Source organism: Cucurbita pepo, chromosome LG02 (assembly GCF_002806865.2).
Source record: "Cucurbita pepo subsp. pepo cultivar mu-cu-16 chromosome LG02, ASM280686v2, whole genome shotgun sequence".
NCBI classification, from domain to species: Eukaryota; Viridiplantae; Streptophyta; class Magnoliopsida; order Cucurbitales; family Cucurbitaceae; genus Cucurbita; species Cucurbita pepo.
The window spans coordinates 5516870-5543012 of NC_036639.1; the positions used below are offsets into that span (position 1 = coordinate 5516870).

General features: G+C 36.8%; 4 protein-coding genes across 13 annotated transcripts; 3 read left to right on the forward strand and 1 right to left on the reverse strand.

Annotated features, from left to right (window-relative positions):
- Positions 1-2534: 2534 nt before the first annotated feature.
- Positions 2535-6903, forward strand: LOC111789233 (GPI-anchored protein LLG1-like). 4 transcript variants are annotated; one of them, XR_002814299.1, is made up of 5 exons: positions 2535-2731; positions 2837-2893; positions 3528-3921; positions 4060-4161; positions 6834-6903. XR_002814299.1 is itself a non-coding variant. In XM_023669936.1 (4 exons), exons 1-3 carry the CDS (start codon positions 2635-2637, stop codon positions 3884-3886), a joined length of 513 nt encoding a protein of 170 aa, XP_023525704.1. In that variant the 5' UTR covers positions 2535-2634; the 3' UTR covers positions 3887-3921; positions 4060-4256. The 4 variants fall into 4 exon arrangements, 2 of the variants coding, with proteins under 2 accessions (XP_023525704.1, XP_023525705.1); XR_002814300.1 differs by lacking the exon at positions 6834-6903 and adding an exon at positions 5943-5959; XM_023669936.1 differs by lacking the exon at positions 6834-6903 and having other exon boundaries at positions 4060-4256.
- An 8494-nt stretch (positions 6904-15397) lies between these two features.
- LOC111789232 (GPI-anchored protein LLG1-like) lies at positions 15398-17617 on the forward strand. Of its 4 annotated transcripts, none has more exons than XM_023669932.1 (4): positions 15398-15901; positions 16036-16271; positions 16373-16429; positions 17085-17617. In XM_023669932.1, exons 2-4 carry the CDS (start codon positions 16187-16189, stop codon positions 17477-17479), a joined length of 537 nt encoding a protein of 178 aa, XP_023525700.1. In that variant the 5' UTR covers positions 15398-15901; positions 16036-16186; the 3' UTR covers positions 17480-17617. The 4 variants fall into 4 exon arrangements, with proteins under 4 accessions (XP_023525700.1, XP_023525699.1, XP_023525701.1 ...); XM_023669931.1 differs by having other exon boundaries at positions 16254-16271; XM_023669933.1 differs by lacking the exon at positions 16036-16271.
- A 1012-nt stretch (positions 17618-18629) lies between these two features.
- Positions 18630-19518, forward strand: LOC111788075 (GPI-anchored protein LLG1-like). Its single transcript, XM_023668235.1, has 3 exons — positions 18630-18813; positions 18908-18964; positions 19028-19518. The coding sequence occupies exons 1-3, from the start codon at positions 18729-18731 to the stop codon at positions 19291-19293; spliced, it is 408 nt and encodes a 135-aa protein (XP_023524003.1). The 5' UTR covers positions 18630-18728; the 3' UTR covers positions 19294-19518.
- Positions 19519-20203: 685 nt separating this feature from the next.
- Positions 20204-23652, reverse strand: LOC111788074 (uncharacterized protein At4g26450-like). 4 transcript variants are annotated; one of them, XM_023668234.1, is made up of 5 exons: positions 23558-23652; positions 23372-23440; positions 21117-23097; positions 20765-20954; positions 20204-20509 (listed from the first exon to the last, which is right to left on the reverse strand). In XM_023668234.1, exons 3-5 carry the CDS (start codon positions 23036-23038, stop codon positions 20438-20440), a joined length of 2184 nt encoding a protein of 727 aa, XP_023524002.1. In that variant the 5' UTR covers positions 23039-23097; positions 23372-23440; positions 23558-23652; the 3' UTR covers positions 20204-20437. The 4 variants fall into 4 exon arrangements, with proteins under 4 accessions (XP_023524002.1, XP_023524000.1, XP_023524001.1 ...); XM_023668232.1 differs by having other exon boundaries at positions 21117-23102; XM_023668233.1 differs by lacking the exon at positions 23372-23440 and having other exon boundaries at positions 21117-23102; positions 23558-23644.
- Positions 23653-26143: the final 2491 nt, after the last annotated feature.

A 26143-nucleotide genomic window follows, 5' to 3' on the forward strand; every position in this document is an offset into this window, starting at 1 on the left:
ATCTCCCATTAAAGTTGTTCCAATTAACACTTGTGCATGATAATTTCTAATATTCAGTGGAGCAGAAAAGGGAATAATGGAGATATCATTGCAGGAATTGAATACATTTGCGCCGCAACCCTGAAAGGCAGGTGGGTCGGTCTTTTGATTGTATGTAAACATTTTTCTAACATTTTATGAAGCTCTTTTTGTCAAATCAAAAGCTTAGGGAAAGGTTTCTTATTCACTAAAATTAGGTACAAAAAAGCTTAGGGAAAGGTTTCTTATTAACTAAAATTAGGTACAAATTTGATTAACTCTTCTAATTGTAATTGGTGGACAAAGTTATGGAATTCCAAAGTTTCTTAGGAACATGGCAGCATATGTTCACAATGACAAGTTACTCATATATTGCTTCCAAGATAGCTTCAGAGGCCCACCCACCCAACGGTACATGCTGGCTGATGTTTGCACATAGAAAAATAGAGGTGTCCATTTACTCTTAACAGATAGAGCGACAGAGCCTAAATTATATGAGACCTGCTCTTAATAGAGTGAAGAATCTCTGTTTAAACGGAGAATATGAGAGTCACGAAAAATTTCGTCTCATTAGATAAACGGGACTAGGGATAGGAATACAGGATAGGATTGTATTCCTATCCCCATCCAATTTCCTACCTTGCTCGACCCGAAAAAAAGAAATAATTTTGAAGCCAAAACCAGTACAGCTAATGATGTTAAGCTTAAAAAAGCCTACAAAGTTCCGGCTTTTGAATATCTCCTTTTCAATTTCCTAACATTGTCTAATGATATGTATATAGTAATGACTTTAGGTTAAGTAGAAATCTAGAGCTGTTACAACTTTTTTTAATAAGCTTTGATTAATAAATTCTCAGCTTAACATCTAGACCAAGGAGAATTTATTAATCAAGCTTATTAAAAAAGTTGTAACAGCTCTAGATTTCTACTTAACCTAAAGTCATTACTATATACATATCATTAGACATTTTATACGAAAATATTTCATTCAAAACTTTATTATAAAAACATAATCTTGGTCTTACATGTTATCTCGAAGGCTTTTATATAAAATAACAAAAATTGAAAATAACATAAATTAAAAATGCTCCATACTAACCTATATGCTACTAAATGAAAATGCATACGAACATATACTAACCTATAGTTTGCTAAATTCAAATTGCAAACTACCCTATGCATGTGCCACGGTCTTCTAGGTTGTGATTCCACCGTAAGTCGTGTATAGGGGAGTCTTGCCTTTACCTGAAAAAAATAAGAGTGTAAAATACTTAGTGACCCTCTATCGGGGTTAGATGCAAATACATACAATCATGAGTGGGATTTATCATATCAGTCTATATTCCTACAACGGCTATCCTAAGCGGGTAATTCAATGTGTATTTACTATTCTACACACTTCTCACACGTGCGAGTATGAACTCACCAGTCGGTTCGCACACCTCTTTAGCCCCTCTCATTGAGCGAGCACTGCACTTAATATAATTGCTCTAAATACATTAATAAACTCAATGTAAAATTTGAATTTGTACTATTCGGTACTATAATATGAAATATAATCATCAACGAATTTAAAACGATAACCATGATAATAATTCTAAATTCAAATCCAACCAATATAATTCGAATAACTCTTTAGATTAATCAACTTAATAACACATACTAAATAACTAACCCATGCAAATTAACATAACAACCCTAAACATAGACTAAATAATTTCTTTGTAAGTTCTTAGATACAACTCAAGGTAAAATAACTCTAGACTAGGCAACTCCGCGACTCAAAAGGTCACGATTATGCTGGTTCAAGACATGTATCTATGATCGCATGTCAGATGTCCATGTCATACTTGTTCAAGACGTGTTACTTATGATTGCATGTCAGATGTCTATGTCATACTTGTTCAAGACGTGTTACCTATGACGCATGTTAGATGTCTATGTCATACTTGTTCAAGACATGATATCTATGATCGCATGTCAGATGCCCATGTCATACTTGTTCAAGACGTGATATTTATGATTGCATGTCAGATGTTCATGTCATACTTGTTCAAGACGTGTTACCTATGATCGCATGTCAGATGTCCATGTCATACTTGTTCAAGACGTGATATTTATGATTGCATGTCAGATGTTCATGTCATACTTGTTCAAGACGTGTTACTTATGATCGCATGTTAGATGTCCATGTCATACATGTTCAAGACGTGTTACCTATGATTACATGTCAAATGTCCATGTCATACTTGTTCAAGACATGTTACCTATGATCGCATGTCAGATGTCCATGTCATACTTGTTCAAGATATGTTACCGCATGTCAGATGTCCATGTCATACTTGTACAAGACGCGATATCTATGATTGCATGTCAGATGTTCATATCATACTTGTTTAAGACGTGTTATCGATGGTCGTATGTTCATTTCAAGCCCTTTTTTATTTGTAGCACCAAGTATAATTATATCACTAGTTGATAGTGGGATTTAGACAAAATAATGATAATAATAATAATACAAAAGCATTTTGTGAGTGGAGATTCAATCCAACAGCCTGTACTCGCCTTCTCGTCGGAGAAGAAGAACAATCCTCTCTCTCTATCTCTCCCGCCGGAATGACGGTCTCCGATAGGTCCTTCTGCAACTTCTCAATGCTTCTCCTCTTCTTCATCTCACTGATTTTCACTGCTTCTTCCTCCACTTCCATTTCAGGTACCTCACATTCACAATTACCGTGACATTGTCATAATTTTCTCTCCTGCTTCTTCTTCTTCTCTGTTTTTGTCTTTAAAGCTGAGTTTATTTTTTATTTTGCAGCGGATGTCTTTGAATCGAAGGCTTCAATCGGTCGGGGCCTCCTACAAGCGAAAAAAGGTTCTACTCTCTTTCTCCGACTTTTTTTTCTTTTTTGCTGAGTTCGTAATTTTCAATTGGAGGCCTGCTTCTGTTAGGGTTTGCAAGCTATTTAGTTATTATTTGTTCTGTTTGTATAAGATCTTGCCGATTGTGCTTCTTCCTTCTCGAGGTTGTGTGGAATTCGAGGTTACTTGTTGTCGATTTTTGCTGGTTTGATTATTATTTGATTCTCTCGAACCTACTAGTGTTCTTCGAAGATTTCGCTTTTGCCACGATTGGCGTGAAATGATGAAATTGAACATAAATATTAAATTAATTTTATCTGGTTGAATCGAATGGTTTATTTCTTTCATTTTCGTATTGGATTGATCCACGCATCCGTGATTTAGGCCAGATTAAATTTCAGCGGTGCGAAGTTTAAGGAATTGTACGTATTTAATTTAATGGTTTGGAAAATGTGTACTTCTTCCTTGAGATTGATTGATTTTTATCCTGCTTCAATTCTCTGACTTGTTCATCATATGGTATTTGCTTTAAATTTGGCATCTCAGGAGTTTTTGAATTGATATTGTTTCAGTGTTGTAGTTTCTGAAGCTATTATCAAACAAAATTTGCTGTAATCATGTAATGTATGTATGCACAATTTATGCAGATTGTCCAGTGAACTTTGAATTCTTGAACTACACCATCATCACAGGCAAGTGCAAGGGGCCTCGATACCCTCCCAAACTCTGTTGTTCAGCTTTGACTGAATTCGCTTGCCCTTATGCGGATGATCTCAACGATCCAACAAACGATTGCGCTTCAACCATGTTCAGTTACGTTAATCTGTATGGAAAATACCCTCCTGGTCTCTTCTCTAGCGAGTGCAAGGGTGATAAGAATGGTCTGGCATGCCCTGTGCTCCCCCCCTCCGCTTCAGCCGATCAAAGTTGGGGTTCCATAGCACATTTGCCATCTCGCTTCCTGATCTTCTCGCCTGGATTTGTACTACTGGTGTGGCTATTATGACAAGGTTCATTTTTCACCATACTTTCTTCCCATTTGTAAGTGTACCTACCCTTAAACTTGCTGCTAAAACTGCAATTCCTTACTCCCCTGTGTTTATTGTCATAGTTCATTCTGTTTCATGATCCAAACTTAAGTTCTTATTATTGGAGGTTTATGCGCTTTTTATTTGTCAGGGAGACTTGGTGTATCATCATCTTCATCATCATCATAAGCAAGTGCTATGGGAAGTGGCGACCACTAAACTAATGGAAGACTTACTTTTTATTTGTGGAGAGGTCAGTCTCTGTCTTACTTGACAAACTTTTGACATGTATGTTCAAGAGAAGCAGTGTATTTAAGTGGGTTACTCCATTCGAGATTTATACTATTACATAATAATGTAATAGCCAAAATAATAATAAATAAACCAATAAAAATAATTATAAAAAAAATATACGTCAACATAATAATAAAAAAAAAAATCATAATTAAATAACTAAGAATGATTACTTAAAAATAAAAATAAAATTTACTCGTCTCTCCACTAAGTTTCAACTCATTCTCTTTCCTCAACCCAACCATATCACACACAACCGCATCCTCTTTCCTCACCCCAACCATACCACAGTTCATTAAAAAATAAACAAAAAAACCGTATCCTCTTTCTTCACCCCAACAATATCACAGTTCATCTAAAAATAAACAAAAAAAAAAAATGTCATCACGACGGCATCCTCTTTAATGTCATCACAACTGCATCCTCTATCCTCACCCCAACCATATCACAGTTCATCCAAAAATAAACAGAAAAAAATGTCATCTCAACAGCATCCTCTTTCCTCAACACAACCATAACACAATTTATCAAAAAATAAACTGAAAAAAAAGTCAGATTTGGGGAAATTTTTTTTTATAAAATTTACCTACCTCTCTCCATTAACCTCGCCCCAACATCCTCTTTCCTCAACTCAACCATAACCTCGTCCCCCAACATCCTCTTTCCTCAACTCAACCATAACCTGGTCCCAACCGCATCCTCTCTCCTCAACCCAATCTATTACAATTCATCAAAAAATAAACAAAAAAAAAATGTCAGATTTGAAAAGAAAAAGAAAAAAAAAGTTCACAACCGCATCCTCTTTCCTCAACCCAACCATATCACAGTTCATCCAAAAATAAACATCAGATTTGGTGAATTTTTTTTATAAAATTTACCTATCTCTCCCCACTAAGTCCCAACAGCATCCTCTTTCCTCAACCTAATCATAACCTCTCATCCCAACAGCATCCTCTTTCCTCAACCCAACCTATCACAGTTCATCCAAAAAAAAAAGGTCAGAGGAAAAAAAAGGTCAGATTTGGGAAAAAGTAAAATAGTGTAGATGCAAATCTATCTAGAGAGATTTTGGTCTGTTATTACTGTAAAATCCTATCTCAGATTTTGTTTATCCTTTATAGTTATGGTTATAAGAAATTTAGTATCAAATCTTCTTTCATATCTTACTAGATCATGCAGATCCCATATTCACTTAATTAGATTTTTTTTTGTTAGCATTGGAAGTTATAGATTAGAATCAATTAATTAAATTTTTTTTTGTTAGCATTGGAAGTTATAAGAAAAAGGTTAGAATCAATAAAATTTGTTATAGATTAGAATAAATTAATTAGATTTTTTTTTTGTTAGCATTGGAAGTTATAGGAAACAAGTTTAGAATCAATAAAATTTTAGTTGGCAGATCCATAAATGGGTAAGATAGTATGCAAACAATCTATTAAAATTGGACAACCATATCTATAGAAAATAAATATAGATCTATAGAAAATAAATATAGAATTAGATGAATATCTTATTTACAGAATTGGAAAGGTTTACCAAATTAAGATCTATTTACAAAAGGAAATATAATTACAAACACGGAGAAGGGAAGATTTGTTGAATAGAATTTAAAAATAAAACCGTAAATATCATAGGCCATGAAACTCCATCAAATTTTGTAATATCAAAATTTTAACACGTAAATTAGAGAAATAATTTTATAGAGTTCAAACTTGAAACTGATGTCATGGGCTCACATAGGTTGACTTGGATTTCAAAGGACGGAATCGAACTTTCATTAAGGATATATACGTGACAACGACTTAAGCTAACTAGGTAAGTGGCTCACCCGTCGTAGGTTATGCGTTAATTGTTGTATGTTGGCACGTGCCCGTGGATTTGCACGTGTCATTGAATTGTATGCCAGTTTTAATGTGCTCAAGTACGAACTCATGTGAACGTGAATGTATGCTATGTATGCTGCTTTGTTTGATGTGATATGATATGCATGTGACGATATGTGGTTCCTGAATGATTATGGCGTGATTGTACGGAATATTTGAATGTAAACAGCATGAATTGTATGATATGAAATACGGTAAACTGCATGGAAACATAACCCCGATAGGAATATGTATGATACATAAAGAAATGAAAATGAGAATGACATGTAAGCATGAAACGTGACAAGGGGTTATGTTCATTAATGTTAAATGTAGGACTAGTGGAGACCTCATGCATATTGTGTGTTCATACATCTGGGGATACCCCTATCCCATCACGAGGGTACGGACGCATACATCCAACGGCAGGGCAACGATCGTTATGCTTTGCATAGCGTTGCCGTGACAGTTACTAGTTTTAACGGGTCCCTGCATAAAGAGCTCCCAGAGTATACCCACCGGATATGGAAAGTGGCTCAGCAGTGTGCGAACTAGCTGGTGAGCCCATACTCGCACGTATGGGCTGTGTGTAGAGTATATGGTACACGTCCACGATTACCTGTTAGGACAGCACCGTAGGGAAAACGAAACGAAACGAAACGATAGGTCCCATCATTTCATTGCGTGTGATTGTTGCATAACCCCGATAGGTGGTCAGTTACTGAGTATTCTAGAAATACTCAAGGCTCGTGCTACTTTACTTTTTCAGATAAGGGCAAGGCACCCATGTGACATCAACGGCAGCATCGTACACCCCGGGACCGTGGCACATGCATAGGGTAGTTTTTTTTTTTTTTTTTTCCATTTCATAGTCGAGGTTGAATTCGGTTTTGTTCCTTTTTCTTTATTTCAATAATGTTCTTTTCCTTTCTTTCCCTCGTAATCATTTTCTCTTTCATGAGGTAATAAGAGGCGAGTGTAAGTCGCATTTATGGACATGACCCATTTAATGTATATTTCGCAGAGTAATGACCTTAGATTAAATAGGTAAAATTTAGGGTCGTTACAGTTGGTATCAGATCCAGGTTATAGATCTTGTAGACTAGCCTATAGAATAGGCTTGGCATGTTTCACGGTCCAATTACCGATGCCCCGTCGTTGCCAGGTATACCTTAAGTAGAATGAAGGATATATGATCTTTGTGATATATTTAATGTGGTTGGCTTTAAATGATGCATGACATGATACTGTAGGAAAATGTGTTGTGATGTGAACTGATGTAATGCATGTCTTTACGTTATGATAGTTATGTTTTCTTCTATATGAATTATCAGATAGGATGTAGGGAATGTTATAAGTAAATCATAAACTTAGCTAGAATTCTTTTCTTGGTTTCTAGAACCATGCCGCACAGGGGACGTAGAAAAGGTAGGAGAGGGAGAGGACGACCTCCCATTAGGAGAGGGGGAAGAGGAGAAGCTGATAGAAGCTCTTCCCAAGAGGGGTCGACTACCGGACCATATGCGTTTGGACCACCTCCTGAATACGCACCTCTCCCACAAACCGTACCACCTCCTGAATATAAACCTCCCCCACAAGCTGTACCCGCTCCTGAATACGCAACGCTCCCTCAAGCTGCACCACAGGCTGGGTTAGACCCCGCCACAAAGTTAATGTTGGAATCCCTAAAAAAAAACTATGCAAACCATGCTAGACACACAACAGGCCACGTTGTTGGCTACGCAACAAGTCGCGGCAATGGCCACGCAACCAGCCAACGCGGCGGCCCCGCAACTGGTGGATGCGGTAGTTATACAGCCGGTCAACAACCCGCATCCGGATAGGGGTGCGAGTTGGTTAAAGGATTTCAGACGGTATAACCCACGTCCTTTTGTCGGTTCAAAGGAAGATCCAACAGCTGCTTAGATGTGGATCGCAAACATGGAAACAACCTTTAAATCAATAAGATGCCCTGATGAACATAAGGTGGCATGTGCGACATATGTGTTACAAAAAGATGCAGAAGTGTGGTGGTCGGATAATAAACAGAGCATCAACTCGGGCGGGGGAATTACAACGTAGGGAACCTTTAAGGAAGCCTTTCTGAAATATTATTATCCAAAGGAAACCCATATAAAGAAACAACAAGAGTTTAACCACTTAACCCAAGTTGATCGCACGGTGGATCAGTATTGAGAAAGTTTGCACCGTCATTAGCTGACACTGAAGAGAAACAAACAGAAAAATTTGTGTTAGGATTGAACCTGAAGACCCGCCGCATGTTAGAGGCCTTTAACCCAAAAACCTATGAAGAGGCCCTAAGGACGGCCAAGGCCCTAGAGGAACCCCAAAGGAAAAGAAAACGGAGCCAATGTTGTCACAGGGAGGAAACGCCCTGTCGAGGTCGAAACCACAGAATTTCAATCACGGAGCCAACAGTTGTCACAGGGAGGAGACCTCGATATCAGAGTAGGCCACCTGCTCCATCCCCAATAGCCCGATACCTAGCAATGGAGAAGCCCCTGTACCGTAACTGTGGAAAACAACATGTTGGGAGATGTTTGGGGGCTCAGGTATGTGTTATATCTGTGGTCATGCAGGTCATGTGCCCAGAACTTGCCCTACAAGGAGCTCGGGAAATCCAAGGGAACTCCTTAGAGGACAGGTCATCCGAGAGCCCACCATACAAACCCGCCCAGAGACCAGAGCATATGCAATGACCAGTAAAGAGGCGAGAACATCTGGCACCGTGGTGACAGGTACGCTTTCTGTACTAGGACACTTTGCGTTGACATTGTTTGATTCTGGTTCTACCCAATCCTTTGTTTCTTTACCATTTGTTAAACAAGCAGGGTTCGTAGTAGAACCCTTAATGCATGTATTGTCGGTCGGTACCCCAGCAGGGGTAGACTTAGTTACAAAAAATAGAGTAAAGGACGGACAAGTGCTAATAGCTGGACAAACCATCCACGTAGACTTAAAGGTAGTAGATATGACGGATTTTGACGTCATACTAGGAATGGACTAGCTAGCCGAAAACTTTGCTAGCATAGACTGCCATAAGAAAGAGTGATATTCACACCTCCCAACGGACTTACCTTTAAATTTAAAGGGACCTCCACAGGTACCACCCAAAAATAATATCAATGATGAAAGCGAGACGCCTGGTACAACAAGGGGGTGGGCGTTTCTAGTCTGTGCAGTAAACACAAAAGGAAAGGAAAAACCCATAGATACAGTACCCATAGTAAACGAATTTATGGATGTCTTCTCGGAGGACCTCCTGGGAATTCCTCCATCGCGAGAGGTAGACTTTGGAATAGATCTGGAACCAGGAACGGGACCCATCTCTAAGGCCCCGTACCGCATGACACCAACAGAACTAAAAAAACTTAAATCACAACTGCAAGACCTGTTAGATAAAGGCTTCATTCGACCTAGGGTGTTCCCTTGGGGTGCGCAAGTGTTGTTTGTCAAAAAGAAAGACGGCTCAATGCGTTTATGCATTGATTACATGGAATTAAACAAGAGGACGGTAAAGAACAAATACCCGTTACCCTGTATTGAGGACCTATTTGACCAACTGCATGGGGCGACAGTGTTTTCTAAAATAGATCTTCGATCAGGATATCATCAAATTAAGATAAAAATGAAGACATACCGAAAACAGCCTTTCGAACCAGATATGGCCACTACGAGTTTGTGGTGATGTCTTTTGGTCTCACCAATGCCCAGCGGTATTTATGGAACTAATGAACCGAGTATTTAAAGAGTGCTTAGACTCGTTTGTGATCGTGTTCATAGACGACATCTTGATATACTCTAAAACAGACCTAGAACACCAAGAGCACCTTCGCAAAGCCTTAATTATCCTAAGGGAGAACAAGTTATATGCCAAATTCTCCAAGTGCGAATTTTGGCTACGACAGGTTTTGTTTCTAGGGCACGTAGTGTCTAAAGACGGAATTTTCGTGGACCCCAATAAGATAGAAGTTGTCACGAAGTGGAAATGCCCAACAACGGTCACCGAGATATGAAGTTTCTTGGGATTGGCGGGTTACTATCGAAGGTTTGTCCAGGACTTCGCTAGAATAGCCATGCCTCTCACCCAATTGACAAAAAAAAGTGTACCTTTCGTTTGGGATGATACTTGTGAGGCCAGCTTTCAAGAGCTAAAACAAAGACTAGTATCCGCCCCAGTGCTCATAGTTCCAGAGAGTTCTGTGGGATACGTGATTTACAGTGATGCATCCAAAAAGGGGTTAGGTTGTGTACTGATGCAACATGGCAAGGTTGTTGCGTATGCGTCACGCCAACTAAAGGATTATGAGAAAAACTATCCTACACATGATTTGGAGCTGACAGGGTGGTGTTCGCGTTAAAAATTTGGTGACTCTACCTGTATGGCGAAAAGACCCAAATCTATATGGACCATAAAAACCTAAAATACTTGTTCACACAAAAAGAATTGAACATGAGGCAACGTAGATGGTTAGAGCTGGTAAAAGATTACGACATAGATATCCAGTACCACCCTGGAAAAGCAAACGTAGTCGCTGATGCACTGAGTCGAAAAGCAGTACACTCGTCCGCCCTCATCACAAGGGAGCCACGTGTGCGAACTGATTTCGAACGAGCTGACATAGCGATAGTAACCGAAGAAGTGGCAGCCCAAATAGCCCAACTGACAGTGCGTTCCACGCTCAGACAAAGGATCATAGACTCACAACGTGGGGATCCACGCCCAAGCAAAATCCTAGACCAATTGAAAGTAGGCCCAGTGGACGAATTCTCTAAGTCAACAAATGACAGATTATTATGTCAAGGACGTTTATGTGTCCCACCCATGAGCGAAATAAAGAATGAAATCCTAACTGAGGCATACAACTCACCCTTCTCGAGCATCTAGGTGGAACAAAGATGCATCAAGACTTGAAACAACACTTCTGGTAGCGAAGTATGAAAAAGGATACCGCAGAGTACGTGAGTAAGTGTCTGGTGTGCCAACAAGTAAAAGCCCTAGGCAGAAAACCGCCGGGCTACTACAACCTCTAAGTATACCAGAATGGAAATGGGAAAACATTGTCATGGATTTCATAGTAGGCCTACCCAAAACATTAAAGGGTTATACGGTAATTTGGGTGGTTGTAGATCGTCTGACAAAGTCGGCTCACTTCCTACCGGGTAAGGCAACATATACAGTAGACAATTGGGCCCAACTATATGTTAAAGAAATTGTGAGGTTGCATGGAGTACCGGTGTCAATTGTGTCGGATCGGGACCCGCATTTTACATTGGCCTTTTGGCGCGACTCCAAAAAGCGATGGGTACCCGCCTCGACGTTAGCACCGCCTTCCACCCACAAACGGATGGCCAAATGGAATGATTAAACCAAACCCTAAAAGACATGCTTCGGGCATGCGTTATGGATTTCACAGGGAGTTGGGACACTAAACTGCACTTAATAGAATTCTCTTACAACAACAGCTTCCAAGTAACCATCGGGATGGCACCCTTTGAAGCGTTGTATGGAAAACAATGTAGATCCCCATTGTGCTAGGACGAAGTAGGAGAACGAGAACTTGTAGGACCCGAGCTGGTCCGCATCACCAACGAGGCGGTACAGAAAATTAGAGTAAGAATGCGTACCACACAGAGTAGGCAAAAGAGCTACGCCGACGTTAGGCGTAGGAATTAGAGTTCGAAGAGGGGGACCTAGTTTCCTAAAAGTAGCTCCTATGAAAGACATTCTAAGATTCAGACGAAAGGGGAAGCTAAGCCCCCGATTTATTGGACCATTCAAAATTTTAGAAAGAGTAGGTTCGGTAGCTTACAAACTAGCTTTACCACCTTCGCTTTCAAGCGTACACGATGTATTTCATGTGTCCATGTTAGGAAAATATATTGCAGACCCTACGCACGTAATAGACTACAAACCTCTCGAAATCGAGAAAAATTTAAGTTATCAGGAGAAACTGATTAAAATCCTAGCCCGAGAAGTGAAAGTCTTACGTAATAGAAATATGGGTTTCGTTAAGGTATTGTGGCGTAACCACCAAATCGAGGAAGCTACGTGGGCATCCGAGAGTGCAAGCAACCGAGACGCATTTCGCAACAAACCATGCAAAGGTTGAAGCGATATGCGAAGCGGGCTTCCAAGTTCATCATGCACCCAACAAGGGTGCTCATAGAAAGGGACTAACAAGACTCAATGCTACCCGTGCATGAGGTAATCAATGCAAGAACCAATGGACTACGGTCACAAAAAATACTTTGGGACACACCAATGAAGAGGAGAAACTAAAAAGGATTACTTAAAAATAAAAATAAAAATAAAAATAAAATTTACCTACCTCTCTCCACCAATCTCGTCCCAACCCCATCCTCTTTCCTCAACCCCACCATATCATATCACAGTTCATCCAAAAATAAACAGAAAAAAATGTCAGAGAAAGAGTAAAATGGTGTTTCAACAAGGATATGATGCAGATCTACCTTGGAGAGATTTTGTTCCGTTATTACGGTAAAATCCTATCTCAGATTTCCTTTATCCTTTATAGTTATGGTTATAAGAAATCAATAATCAGATCCCATATTTAATTAATTAGATTTTTTTGTTAGCATTCCTTTATCCTTTATAGTTATGGTTATAAGAAATCAATAATCAGATCCCATATTCAATTAATTAGATTTTTTTTTGTTAGCATGGGAAGTTATAGGAAATAAGGTTAGAATCAATAAAATTTTAGTTGGCAAANTAAAAATAAAAATAAAAATAAAATTTACCTACCTCTCTCCACCAATCTCGTCCCAACCCCATCCTCTTTCCTCAACCCCACCATATCATATCACAGTTCATCCAAAAATAAACAGAAAAAAATGTCAGAGAAAGAGTAAAATGGTGTTTCAACAAGGATATGATGCAGATCTACCTTGGAGAGATTTTGTTCCGTTATTACGGTAAAATCCTATCTCAGATTTCCTTTATCCTTTATAGTTATGGTTATAAGAAATCAATAATCAGATCCCATATTTAATTAATTAGATTTTTTTGTTAGCATTCCTTTATCCTTTATAGTTATGGTTATAAGAAATCAATAATCAGATCCCATATTCAATTAATTAGATTTTTTTTTGTTAGCATGGGAAGTTATAGGAAATAAGGTTAGAATCAATAAAATTTTAGTTGGCAAATCCATAAATTAAGATAGTAGCAAACAATCAATTAAAATTGGCAACCATATAGAAAATAAATATATAATCAGAGGAATATCTTATTTACATATAAAATCAGGGGAATATCTTATTTACATATAGAATCAGGGGAATATCTTATTTACATATAGAATGAGAGGAATATCTTATTTACAGAATTGAAAAGGTTTACCTGAATATCTATTTACAGAAGGAAAATAATTACAAAGAGGGAGAAGGGAAGATTTGTTGAATAGAATTTAAAAATAAAACAGTAAATATCAGAGGGCATGAACTCCATTAAATTTTGTCTAACAGGAAATATCACAATTTTAACAAGTAAATTAGAGAAATAATTTTATAGAGTTCAAATTTGAAACTAATGTCATGGGCTCACATAGGTTGACTTAGATTTCAAAGGACGGAATCAAACTTTCATTAAGGATATGTACGTGACAACGACTTAAGCTAACTAGATAAGTGGCTCACCCGTCGTAGGTTACGCGTTAATTGTTATATGTTGGCACGTGCCCGTGGATTTGCACGTGTCATTGAATTGTATGCCAGTTTAATGTGCTCAAGTACGAACTCATGTGAACATGAATGTATGCTATGTATGCTGCTTTGTTTGATGTGATATGATATGCATGTGACGATATGTGGTTCCTGAATGATTATGGCATGATTGTACGAAATATTTGAATGTAAACAGCATGAATTGTATGACATGAAATACGGTAAACTGCATGAAAACATAACCCCNGAAATGAGAATGAGAATGACATGTAAGCATGAAAACGTGACAGGGGGTTATGTTCATTAATGATAATGTAGGACTAGTGGGGACCTCATGCATATTGTGTGTTCATACATCTGGGAGATACCCCTATCCCATCACGAGGGTACGGACGCATACATCCAATGGCAGGACAACGATCGTTATGCTTTGCATAGCGTTGCCGTGACGGTTACTAGTTTTAACGGGTCCCGGCATAAAGAGCTCCCAGAGTATACCCACCGGATATGGAAAGTGGCTCAGCAGTGTGCGAACTAGCTGGTGAGCCCATACTCGCACGTATGGGCTGTGTGTAGAGTATATGGTACACGTCCACGATTACCCGTTAGGACAGCACCGTAGGGAAAACGAAACGAAACGAAACGATAGGTCCCATCATTTCATTGCGTGTGATTATTGCATAACCACGATAGGGGGTCAGTTACTGAGTATTCTAGAAATACTCAAGGCTCGTGCTACTTTACTTTTTCAGATAAGGGCAAGGCACCCATATGACATCGACGGCAGCATCATACACCCCGGGACCGTGGCACATGCATAGGGTAGTTTTTTTTTTTTTTTTTTCCATTTCATAGTCGAGGTTGAATTCGGTTTTGTTCCTTTTCCTTTATTTCAATAATGTTCTTTTCCTTTCTTTCCCTCGTAATGTATAGTAACGACCTTAGATTAAATAGGTAAAATTTAGGATTAACTAACTAATTTGGGCTAACGAGCTTAAATTGTAAAGATTGAGCTGGGTTAATTCTCTTCTTCTATTTGGGTTGAGTTGAAATTTTTTCANTGAAAAAAAAAAAAAAAAAAAAAAAATCGATTAGTAGGTTGACATTTTTTTTGGTTAGGTGAATTCGATTCATCCAAAAATAGGCTTATAACCCAACACTACCTTACATCTAACATTATTACAAATACTAATACTTCATGTTTGCCCAGGTTAATGATTGACTTTGACCTGTAAACATTTACAATTATCATGAGATTTTAGTTACTGTTTAAATATAAATATATATATTATTTATTTATTTTTTTTTTCAAGAACAACAACTTGATAATCCGACTCAACTTAAAATTAGTTTATCAAGTTTAAAATTAATTTGTAATTAGTCATTGGAGTTTGATTAATTTTTTTATTGGTCTTTGAAAATAAAAATATAAAACGTGAATAAATTTTTTTAATTCATTTTAAAAAATACATGTCATCAAAGTCTAAAACTACAATATCATCATTCAATTATGTCGATTAAAATTTTTTTGTAATGATTTTCTGAATTTTAATTTTGAAAAATACCCTTCAATAGATAATAAAATTAGCATTTTATTAAATTTATTGTTCACGATCCCGACAATAAATCTCTCTGTTTGAACACAATTCCATTTCCCGGCTTGCTTGTTTGTATACAATACGGAGATCAGAGGCCTAACGCTCAACAAAGAAAAAAATCCGAATGGAATTGAAAACAACGAAATTATACTCCACAACTACACTTATACCTTGGTCCTGAAGGCACCGATGATCATATGACGGCGAAAGATTTAGCATCTTGGAGCGCGATGATATCAGAATCCACAAAGAACAAATTGTATTTGGCGGCGATGGATCTTTCATCAACTAATCAATTCTGGTGAGTGCGTCCATTTGGGATCATTTATTGAATCAAGGATAAACAGAATCCTTATTCCTCGAGAGATGTTGAATGGAGATGGTTATGGTTTTGTGTTTGCACCATGCCTATCAACTGTTTGAAGAAATGCCCAACAGAGCTATCATCGCATGGGGAGCTTTGGTGTCATGTTTTGCCTCATATGGCGAACTTTCAAATGCACCAAATTCCTTAATGAATTGGTTTCAGGTAAAACTTGAGCCAACTCCATCATCTTTCTCTCAAATTCCTTAATGAATTGCTATCTGTAACTGCACTGCTTTTATCTCTTCACATATTTAATTCCTTACTGTTTTTTCTTCTTGGTTTTATGTTACATTTAGGTTCAAATCTTGGTTTCTTCTTTCTTTTCTATTTTCAATTGCCTGAGAAAACAGAAATGAATGAAGAACACTGAACTAACATTTTGATTCAATTCCCTGAGTTTGAACACGGTGATCTCTCCAGCTCCAAAGCTGAATTATCTCATAGATTATGGGTTCTGATAGGTTCTTTTGCTCCTTCTTTCTGTTTTTCCTCTTCTTTGTTGTTTCCTCTGCAGGTTCAACCTTCATATCAGGTATTCACTTCTGTTTCTTTGAAGGGGTTTTCTTGTTCTTAAGAATGCTTCGTTTGAATTTGTTTGTTGAATCTTCCCTCTTTTCTTGTATACACTTTCAGATGAAATCTTTGGATCTGAGACCTCTGTTGGACGGCGACTCCTTCAGACTAAAAAAGGTTCCCTGTTTTTTTGTTTACCCTTTCTCTTGATGATCCTGTTGACTCCGTGTGAGATCCCACATCGGTCAGGGAGGAGAACGAAACACCCTTTATAAGGGCGTGGAAACCTCTCCCCAGCAGACGCGTTTTAAAAACCTTGAGGGGAAGCCCGAAAGGGAAAGCCCGAAAGGGAAAGCCCATAGAGGACAATATCTGCTAGCGGTGGGTTTAGGGTCGTTACACTCCTTGTTTAAATCCTTTCATTTTCAGCTAATGACTGTATGATTTATTCCACATCTCTTTGTGAGTCTTAAAATAAGAATTCAAATGTTTCTATCGTGAAAATCATTATAAGAAAATGGTAAAAAAGCAAACAAAATTTTCGAAACGTTCGTGATCCCCATCTCACCTGCTAATTATGCAACTATTTATTAGCCTTCTGTTATAGATATAATTGAATGAATGGGGAGAAATAAATCCTTAGCAACTGTTATTACCTTGAAAGTGTGGATCATTTGGCTGCAACTTAAATGGCATTATCAATGATATGAAGAAATCTGTTGAACTGCTTATAGAAAAAGTGAAGTGCTTTCTTTTATTTTTGTGATTCCCAACTCTTGAAGCTGTATGAAGTAATGTGATGATGTCATGTTGTTGCAACAAATTTGTGCAGCTTGCCCTGTGAGCTTTGAATTTTTGAACTACACAATCATCACAAGCAAATGCAAGGGGCCTTTATATTCTCCAAAGCTATGTTGTTCAGCTCTAACTGAACTCTCTTGCCCTTATGTTGATGTTATGAATGATATGACAACTCTTTGTGCTTCAACCATGTTTAGCTACATTAACCTCCATGGAAAGTACCCACCTGGCCTTTTCTCCAGCATATGTCGAGAAGGAGATCAAGGTCTTGCTTGCCCTCAATTGCCAGCTCCATCCCATCCAAACTCGACCCCGCTCTCAAAACGTCCATCTCCTGCAATCATTGTTGCCTCTGGACTTGTACTTCTCTTCTCATGGCCTTTTTTTACACTCCGAGCGACCCATTTTTGTCGTTCTTCTTGTTGACTACTATACTTCAAACTTCAAGATATATATTTTAACGTTTATGAATTATTGGGCGGTAGTTCCCATGGGTCATACTTTTCCAATCATGGAGTGTCATGGTTTATACTTATGATCAACTTTAAGGAAAACTTAAACCTAGTTATACCATTATGTTCATCTTTGTGACTTTATCGAACCTTAACTGATATTCTTTTTTTCTTTGATTAAACATGATTCATGTAAAACTAAGTTTTATTTGGTCATACGCATAATCTGATTTGGAGGTAATCATTACGTGAATAATTCACAAACTATTTGTAATTATTGTTTTGTTCATTGTACCCCTGTTGTCATCGTAGTTACGAAATTTCTCATCATGAACCTTAAGATGACTAACGATCTCCTCAACCGACATGTTCTTGAGGTCGTCGAACTGCTCAATGGAGGTAACAATTTGCCTGAATCTTAGGGGACGACTCCGAGAACTTTATTAGCAACGGAGATCTCCTCCACCTTGTTGTCTAATGAATGAATGTTAGTAACGAGCGTTAAACTCTCCTCATTTTCGCTTTTTATCATTGTCGCATCTCCTCCAATGACTTTTTGTGGTGATGACATTTGTTTTGACATTTGTTTTGATATTCTAACTCTATCAAATGTTAGTTTTGACTCTTAATCAAAGTATACCGAAACAAATAAATGAACTAGAAAGAACAACTTGAGGGAAGAGTTTCTTTGTACCAAATAACCTAGTATTACTTACAATTCTCCTAAACTAACCACTAACCTAGGCAACTACTAAAAATTTCTCCGCGAGTTACTAAGTTAAATTTACTGACTCATAGTAATTATAGAGATAAAACGGATTGATCCATATGTAATTATGAAGCAGTCATGAATGATTGACTTGTATATAATATTCATGGACGCAACTTATCTTATAGTTCATAAGAGTACTTCTACGTCTACTATTACAAATACATCAAACGAACCATAGCTGACTTTTGAATGCAATTCAAATCTCATACGAGATGTGAGATTATTCAAATTTTATAAATAATGATAGAAAATTGTTAGAAAAATCGAACCCAAAGTTTGAAAAATCAAATGGTTATCGGATAAGATAACAAAAGTCCTATTATTATTTAAAGATGGGGAGACTTGGGGTGGTGGAGTGAGTGAAGTCAAGGCGGCTCATATGAGATCTCAAGAACTCAAACCACACTCCAATCTCAGACTATAAGAAACCCTCTGCCACATTGCTCTCAAGATGAACAAAATGGAGTCCCATCGATGCTCCTCCCTCTTCCTTCTCCTCTTTCTTTCCATACTCTTCGTCGGGGCTTTCGCATCAGGTACTTACAAGTTGGCTACTTATGTTTATATTTATTTGTTCGTTGCTTCAAAATCGGGAGATTTTTGGTCTGATTTCCTTTGTTGTAATTGCAGAGCATATCATTGGATCTACAAGTCTCACCACTCGTACAATTCTTCAAGCCAAAAAAGGTTCGTTACAATTATTAGTTTGAGATTTTAATTGTATCAAAACTAAGTAGTAGATGAATGCAGCTTGTCCAGTGAATTTTGAAGTTGCGAACTACACCATCATCACAAGCAAGTGCAAGGGGCCTAAATACACAGCCAATCTTTGCTGCTCAGCTCTTGCAGAATTTGCGTGCCCCTATGCCAAATATCTCAATGATTTAACCAATAATTGTGCTTCAACTATGTTCACTTATATTAATCTGTATGGAAAATATCCTCCTGGCCTCTTTTCCACCCTCTGCAAAGGAAAAGGCAGAAAAGGGGGCCTTCAATGCCCTAAAGCTAATTGAGCTGCTCCCCCAAGATGTCGTGTATCAATTATCGTGAAGAAGAATAAGTGTTGATCTATGATCAGGTCGTGTTATGAGTAGTATGGAACAGGCTGTTCGTGTTCGTGGTGTGAACAAGATGGCTTTCGGGCCAAATATTGCTAGTGTCCGTGCTTGTGTTGTGTATTGTGGAATCGTTGGTATAAGCTTTGAAGGCAAGAATAAGTTAGACTGCAATTTCAGTAACATTTTTATACTAAAAATGGAAAACAAAGAACACAAAAAGAGATAGCCATTGTTCTAAAACACAGAACAATACATGGAGGAATTAAAGAAGCAAAAGCTCAGATTTCCAGAGTAATTACTTAATATGCATAAAACAAACCTACATTTTCAACTACTCAGCAACATAGTTTGCTTATCACAGTGATGCAATTTGAGCAGGCAGCTGAGAATGCCCTTGAGTTCATCCTAGAGCCTAAACAATCAAATCTTCAACACCAGAACCTACAAAGATTTGGACATCCCTAACACAGAATTCTTGAAACTAATAGTACATACTCCCTAAACGATTCTTCGCCTCTAAGGAAAATTTCAACACACAGTTCCGAGGAAGGCGAGGATCAGCACGGTCGTTACTAGAAAAAAGATATCAGTTTCTGCAGCCCAATGGAAATATATAAATATCGCTCAAATGTTCAATCCGAATCACAAGCCAAGAATTATATATTTCGCTTTCCTGTGCTCGTATCAGTTAGTCATTCCCTCATATACTGAAAGCCATCATCATGCATAGTCAACAAGAAAAAGAAAAAAAATGCCCAGGATTTTTACAGCTTCTAGTTCCAGCCACACCCCCAACCGAAAAAACCATAGATATATAGAGATGTAAAGGGAACATGAACTAACAAAGTGGCAAGAAAATGAAGAGTAAACAGAAGCAGCTAAAGAAAAGACCATTTGCTATCATTCTGTCTTACAATATTAACCTATTTCCTTTCCCACATACAATTCTGGCCTTAACTATCTGTGGGAAAAAAAATTACATATCCTTCTTTTGAATAATACACAACTCCTATCACATTAAATTAAACTTATTCAAGGGTGTCCAAGCACTTTTGGTAGATTGATCACATAATTATATTGATGGACACATAAAAAGAAATTAAAATTCTGGCATACTCAATGGAATTTCTCCAAGGGACATGTATATTAGATCATCATCCGCCAGAGCACCCTGAAATAATAAGCAAATGACAGATCATTAGAACTTTATCAAGGTCAACGGGAAATGAATATGAGCCCATATAATTCTAAATTACTATGGACACAGAAGAAGGTGGAAATGGAAGTAAACTATGAAGCATAGAGACTCGAACACTTCTATTAACATTTATTGAAGAATCTAACAACAATCTTTAAGAAGCTAGACAAAGTATCAAAAAGAAAAATCTTCAATAAATGATGAAGTTGGATATAATCAAGGAAGTACTTCTCCGTTCGGAAGAGGCATTTCATTGTTCATTGAGTTAAGGTCTCCTTGAACAGAAGCACAGTTAGGGAATTCTGCTCCAAGCAACTCCGAAATCATAATTCCATAGCCATCTTGAACATCAGGCATATCTCCATTATTTTGTGCGTTGTTGGGAAAGCCATCCAATCCATTAAATACAGTTTCCCTCCTGAAAATTACATTAATACAGTTAACTACAATGTTCGTATACAATTTAAAAGCTTCTTATAGAGAATTCAAACAAAAGGAAACTAGTTGAGGTGCAATTATCAGCATATTTAAGAAAATGTAAGAGAAAAATAACGTACAAATAAAATATGAGAAAACTTACTTTCTCTCTGTATTATGGAAGGTCTTGTCTACTTCGACAGCAGAGTCATCTTCCAAATCAATAATTTCAATCTCTTTACTGCCAGTCACCACACCATTCTGACCAAATTCAGGAGCATTGCTTATGGACAAGTCAATATCAACAGGAGTTCTTTCTCTTTTTGTTTCAGAAATAGATGGGAAGATGAGAAGCGGATTATTTTCGTGATTATCATGTATATCAGAAGCCTCCATAAGGTTAAGGTCACAGATCTTAAATGAATTCGGAAAAAGCTGCTTTTCTTGTGCATAATCAACACAATGCTCACCCCCGCCTTTCATGAAATGAAAACCCTGCACTGAGTTCACACAGTTAGCTGCTACAATAACTTCATGATCAGGCTTGTTTTCCTCAGAATTAACTTTCGTTTTATCAAACTTCAGAAGGTCAAAGGATTCATCTTCCTTAGAAGTCATCAACGGAATCCATTCTCTTGGTTTTTTACTACTCCCCTCCACCATATCACTCTCATCCAAAGATCGTTTTTTACCCCTATCCTCAAACATAGAATCTGTCCGTTCAAATATGACAGGACTTTGGCAAGATTCTTCCTTGTTCTCGTTCCAAAATGGTCCCTGCTGGAAAGATTGAGACGTCAAAGAGCTTGTCTTCTCATTAAATCTAGGATATAGCTCCTCTATTATACCAGTTTCCTCAACAGCTTCCAGTTTAGATCTTTCAGAGTTCAGATGCTCAACATCATGTTTTTTAGCTGATACAGCACCAGATAATGCACAACTGGAAGAGTCACTGTCAAGTGAAATTTCAGATTCTCTGTTAGGGTTAATATCAGAAGGTCGTTCTGACACAGTTGTAATAGGATCGGCCTTAGAAACCTTGTACGCCAATGCAGAGCGAGTTTTGGTGGGGAACTTAGCAAATCTGCAGAATGCTAATAGATCAGTTTCTTGCTTTACCAAGGGATCACCATCAGCAGCTTTGTTCTGGACGGATAGTTTCTCGGTCACACAATGTTTTTCAGTTTCATTAATACTGGCAGTATTTTTCACCTCCTCAGACCCTGAATCTATGTTACCTAAATCATCAGAATCTTTAGCAAGTTTCTTCTCACATGGAAGATCTTTCACAACAGCAGAAGTACTTGCCTTTGAGCCTACATCATCCGGCAAAGGGTACTTAACCAGTTCAGGTCCAGAATCCTCAGGTGTGTCACCTTTTCGTCCTAACTTGGAAGGTTTGAAATCTTGCAGTTCAGAAACGATTTCTTCACCACTTTGCTGTTGATTACTATAAGCAGAAAGATTATCAGCGTCCTCATCAGCTTCTGTATCTGGAGAAGCTCTCGCTCTATCATTGTAATTATTGCTCCTACCTTGGCCACTCCAATCAGAACCACTACTACGGAAAGATGAGGATCTTCTTCGACCTCTCAAATGATTTCGTGATGCTGAACCATATTCATCAGGAGGCTGCCTCCACCCTGACCCGGAATCAGGTCCCATATGTCCCGAATGAGGGGAAGCAGTAGACGCTCGTCCTTCTTCTCGAAGTTGACCTAATTCCTGAAACTCAGAAGACTCCCTCCTCAAGCTTCCACCTTGCCATTTACCATGTAAAACACTAGATGGGAGCAAACCTTGAAAAACCAGGTATTCAGCTGCAAGGCGACCTGCTTCCATAAAAATGTCAACAGAACCCCCACCTCTGCGCGGAGGAGGCAGTGACTGGGATGATTGATATGATTTGGGGTATCCCTGACCGCGCCCAAACCCACTCGGATGATTAAAGTTGCGATAATCATTGCCATATACGCTACCATGGCCCCTAACCGATCCCTCTGGAGAGATTCGAGAAGAAGCTAATCCCACTCCCATGGAACTAGACCTAAATCCATTTCCCGTATTACGGTGACGGGGATGCATAATTTCAAGAAATAATTCAGAAACAATTTCGGTATAGTCGTATTACTCCTCTACCTTCGCTGTGCTGAAGCAATNAAAAAAAAAAAAAAAAAAAAAAAAAAAAAAAAAAAAAAAGGAAGAACAACCTCTCGTTAAAAAGAGAAGATTCCCTGAAACCCTGAGACACAATCCAACACAAGCTAGATTCCAAATGGAGCAAGTTCCTGCGATAACATGCCTTCCCAAATCCGATTCGAAAAGAATTACAGAACTCGAGTTCAACAGTATAAATCAACAGTTCTAAAGTCAAACAGATCTGAACGAAATCGATTACCAATCCAAGTAAAACCTAACCTCTTTCAGATGATAACCATCAACTCAAAGATGATGATATGATTCGAGGAAGAGTTCGTTAGGTTTTTCCTACCGAAAAAAGTGAAATCGTCAAATTAGCAACAGAATTTCTTCGCGATTTCAAAACGCATCTTCTCTCTACAAGAAAATCGGCTGAATTTCCCTACCGGACGCCTCAATACGTACCTACAAATTGATGAGTAAAGCCTTTTTCTTCTCCGCCGAGGACTTGGTGCTCAAAAGGCAAGGGCTTGTGGTGACACCAACCAAAAATAATAAAATAAAAAATTATATTCTTTTTACTAAAATATTTAAATTAGACAATTATTTATTTACTAAATCCAATGGAGAAAATTAAATCAATTGATTTAATTTTTAAATATTTTACAATTTTATAATCAAATTTTTTTCTAAAATTAAACCTTATTTCTTTTGGTTGGTTGAATATTTATACGAATATTAAACTAAATAATATTTAAAAAATTTAAATAATAAAAGTTAAATTACAACTTTTTTTTTTTCATAATAGAAACTATACTAAAATAAACTTAAATATTATCGATGAACTAAAACATATATTTAATTATGTCTTAATTAGACTTTTAAAATAAGTTTATTAATTAGTTTCATATGATAAATTAATATTTTAATAATAATACATGTTGGTGTATTTATTGTATTTAATTAAAGTATTAATATGTAATGAAAATATTATAAGAGGATTTAGGGCATTTTATATTTAATTTAATTTTTGTATAAGACATACTCGTCGAGCAATTAAGATAGGACATGACTGAATTATCTATTTGAGAATATATTTTCATTAGCGTAATATTCAGCCATATAAATATAGATTTATTTTATTTTTTAAATACATGAAAATTGTAATTATAAATTAATTTAAGAATAAGACATAGGTCTATATTTATTTAATAGCTCAAAAATAAATAAATAATAATAAAAATAAATAAATTATAAAAAAAATAGGTCAAAATAATGATAATATTAATAATAAATAAATAAATAACTCGTCTTTATCTCTAAAAAATAAATAAATGTCATATCTCAGAAAAGTAAATTTGATGCAGATTTATTGGAGAGAGATTTTGGTATGTTATTACTGGTAAATCCTATTTCAAATTTTCTTTTCCTTTATATTTATAAATTAAGTTACAATCTAATCCGATCTCATCTTCCCATATCCAATTAATTAGATTTTTGTAAGTATTGAAATATGGTTAGAATCAATAAAAGTTTAGTTGGCAGTTTGCAGTTTTATAAATCTGTAAGATAATAGCCTCGCAAATAATATCTGTTTAGAGAATGAAAATCTATTTACATGATGAAAATAATGATTGTAGTAAAAAATATATATATATATATATATATAACAATTCAAGACTTTTAACAATAGACGAAGGTAAATGAGAGAAATAATTTTATAGAGTTCAAACTTGTAACTGATGTCATGGGCTCACATAGGTTGACTTGGATTTCAAAGGATAGAATCGAACTTTCATTAAGGATATATTGGAGACACCAACCTAAGCTAATCAGGCAAGTGACCTTACTATCGACATGATTATATTTGATGTTGACACGTGCCATGTAGTTTTGCATGTGTCATATATATTGATATGTGTGAATTGTTTGTGGATTGATATGCTTATGATATGTTATAATATGTGAATTGTATGATAATAATCACGGTACGGTATGTTTAATGATATGTTTGAGATAGGATACGAGAAAGATGCACAAAATGAAATATAACGATAGGAGTAAGATACGTTCATGAAATGTTAAATTTAGGTTACATATATGGATACGGTTAGGTTAGGGGCAGAAAGGAATAGGTTTGTGATAGATTGATAGAACGATATTGTTAGGATACGTTCCTGTGAGGATATGACTAAGGTACGTTCATGTAACGATATGACTGTGATAGATATAACAACGTTAAGGCTATGATAAGTTAGGGAACGATGTGACCACGAAGTGTTTACGATATGATATGATTATGATACAACATGTGAATGACAGATATTATATATATATATATATATATATATATATATATATATATATATATATGTTGTCATATGATATGTTATGGTACGAGATATGTGATAAATTGACATGTTTATGATATGATATGTATATGATGAAATGTTATGTTAAAAGGATAGAACGTTATTATATGTCTCTTAAATTGTGTGTAAATAACATGATATGGATGATATGAAATCACGATAAATGGCATGAAATATAACCCTGGTAGAATTATGTATGATATGAGAACCGAAGAATGAGAAACAATATGATATGATATGAATGATGATTTATATCTGAAACGATATGATATGTACAAAATGCTAGCGGGGTTGTATTAAATGATAATGAAAACGGAAAAATGTTGGGACCTCATGTATTATGTGTGCTCATGCATTGGGGGGATACCTCTATTTCATCACGAGGGTACGAATGCGTACATTCATTAAGCAGACGAAGTATCGTTATGTTTTACGTAATGTTGTCGTGACGGTTACTAATTGTAACGACCCTAAATTTCCACATACTCAGAGTCGCTACTAACATCTCATGCTCATCTATAATGCGGAAATATAACTCTTACATGAATATAACTGATAACGTAAACTTCAAAAAAAAAAACGTTTAAAACAACTTCTTCTCTGGAAAACACAGTCATGGTCTTACGTGTTTAAATATGAAATACTGAAATCTAGAGAAAACAAAAACAAATACAAAATA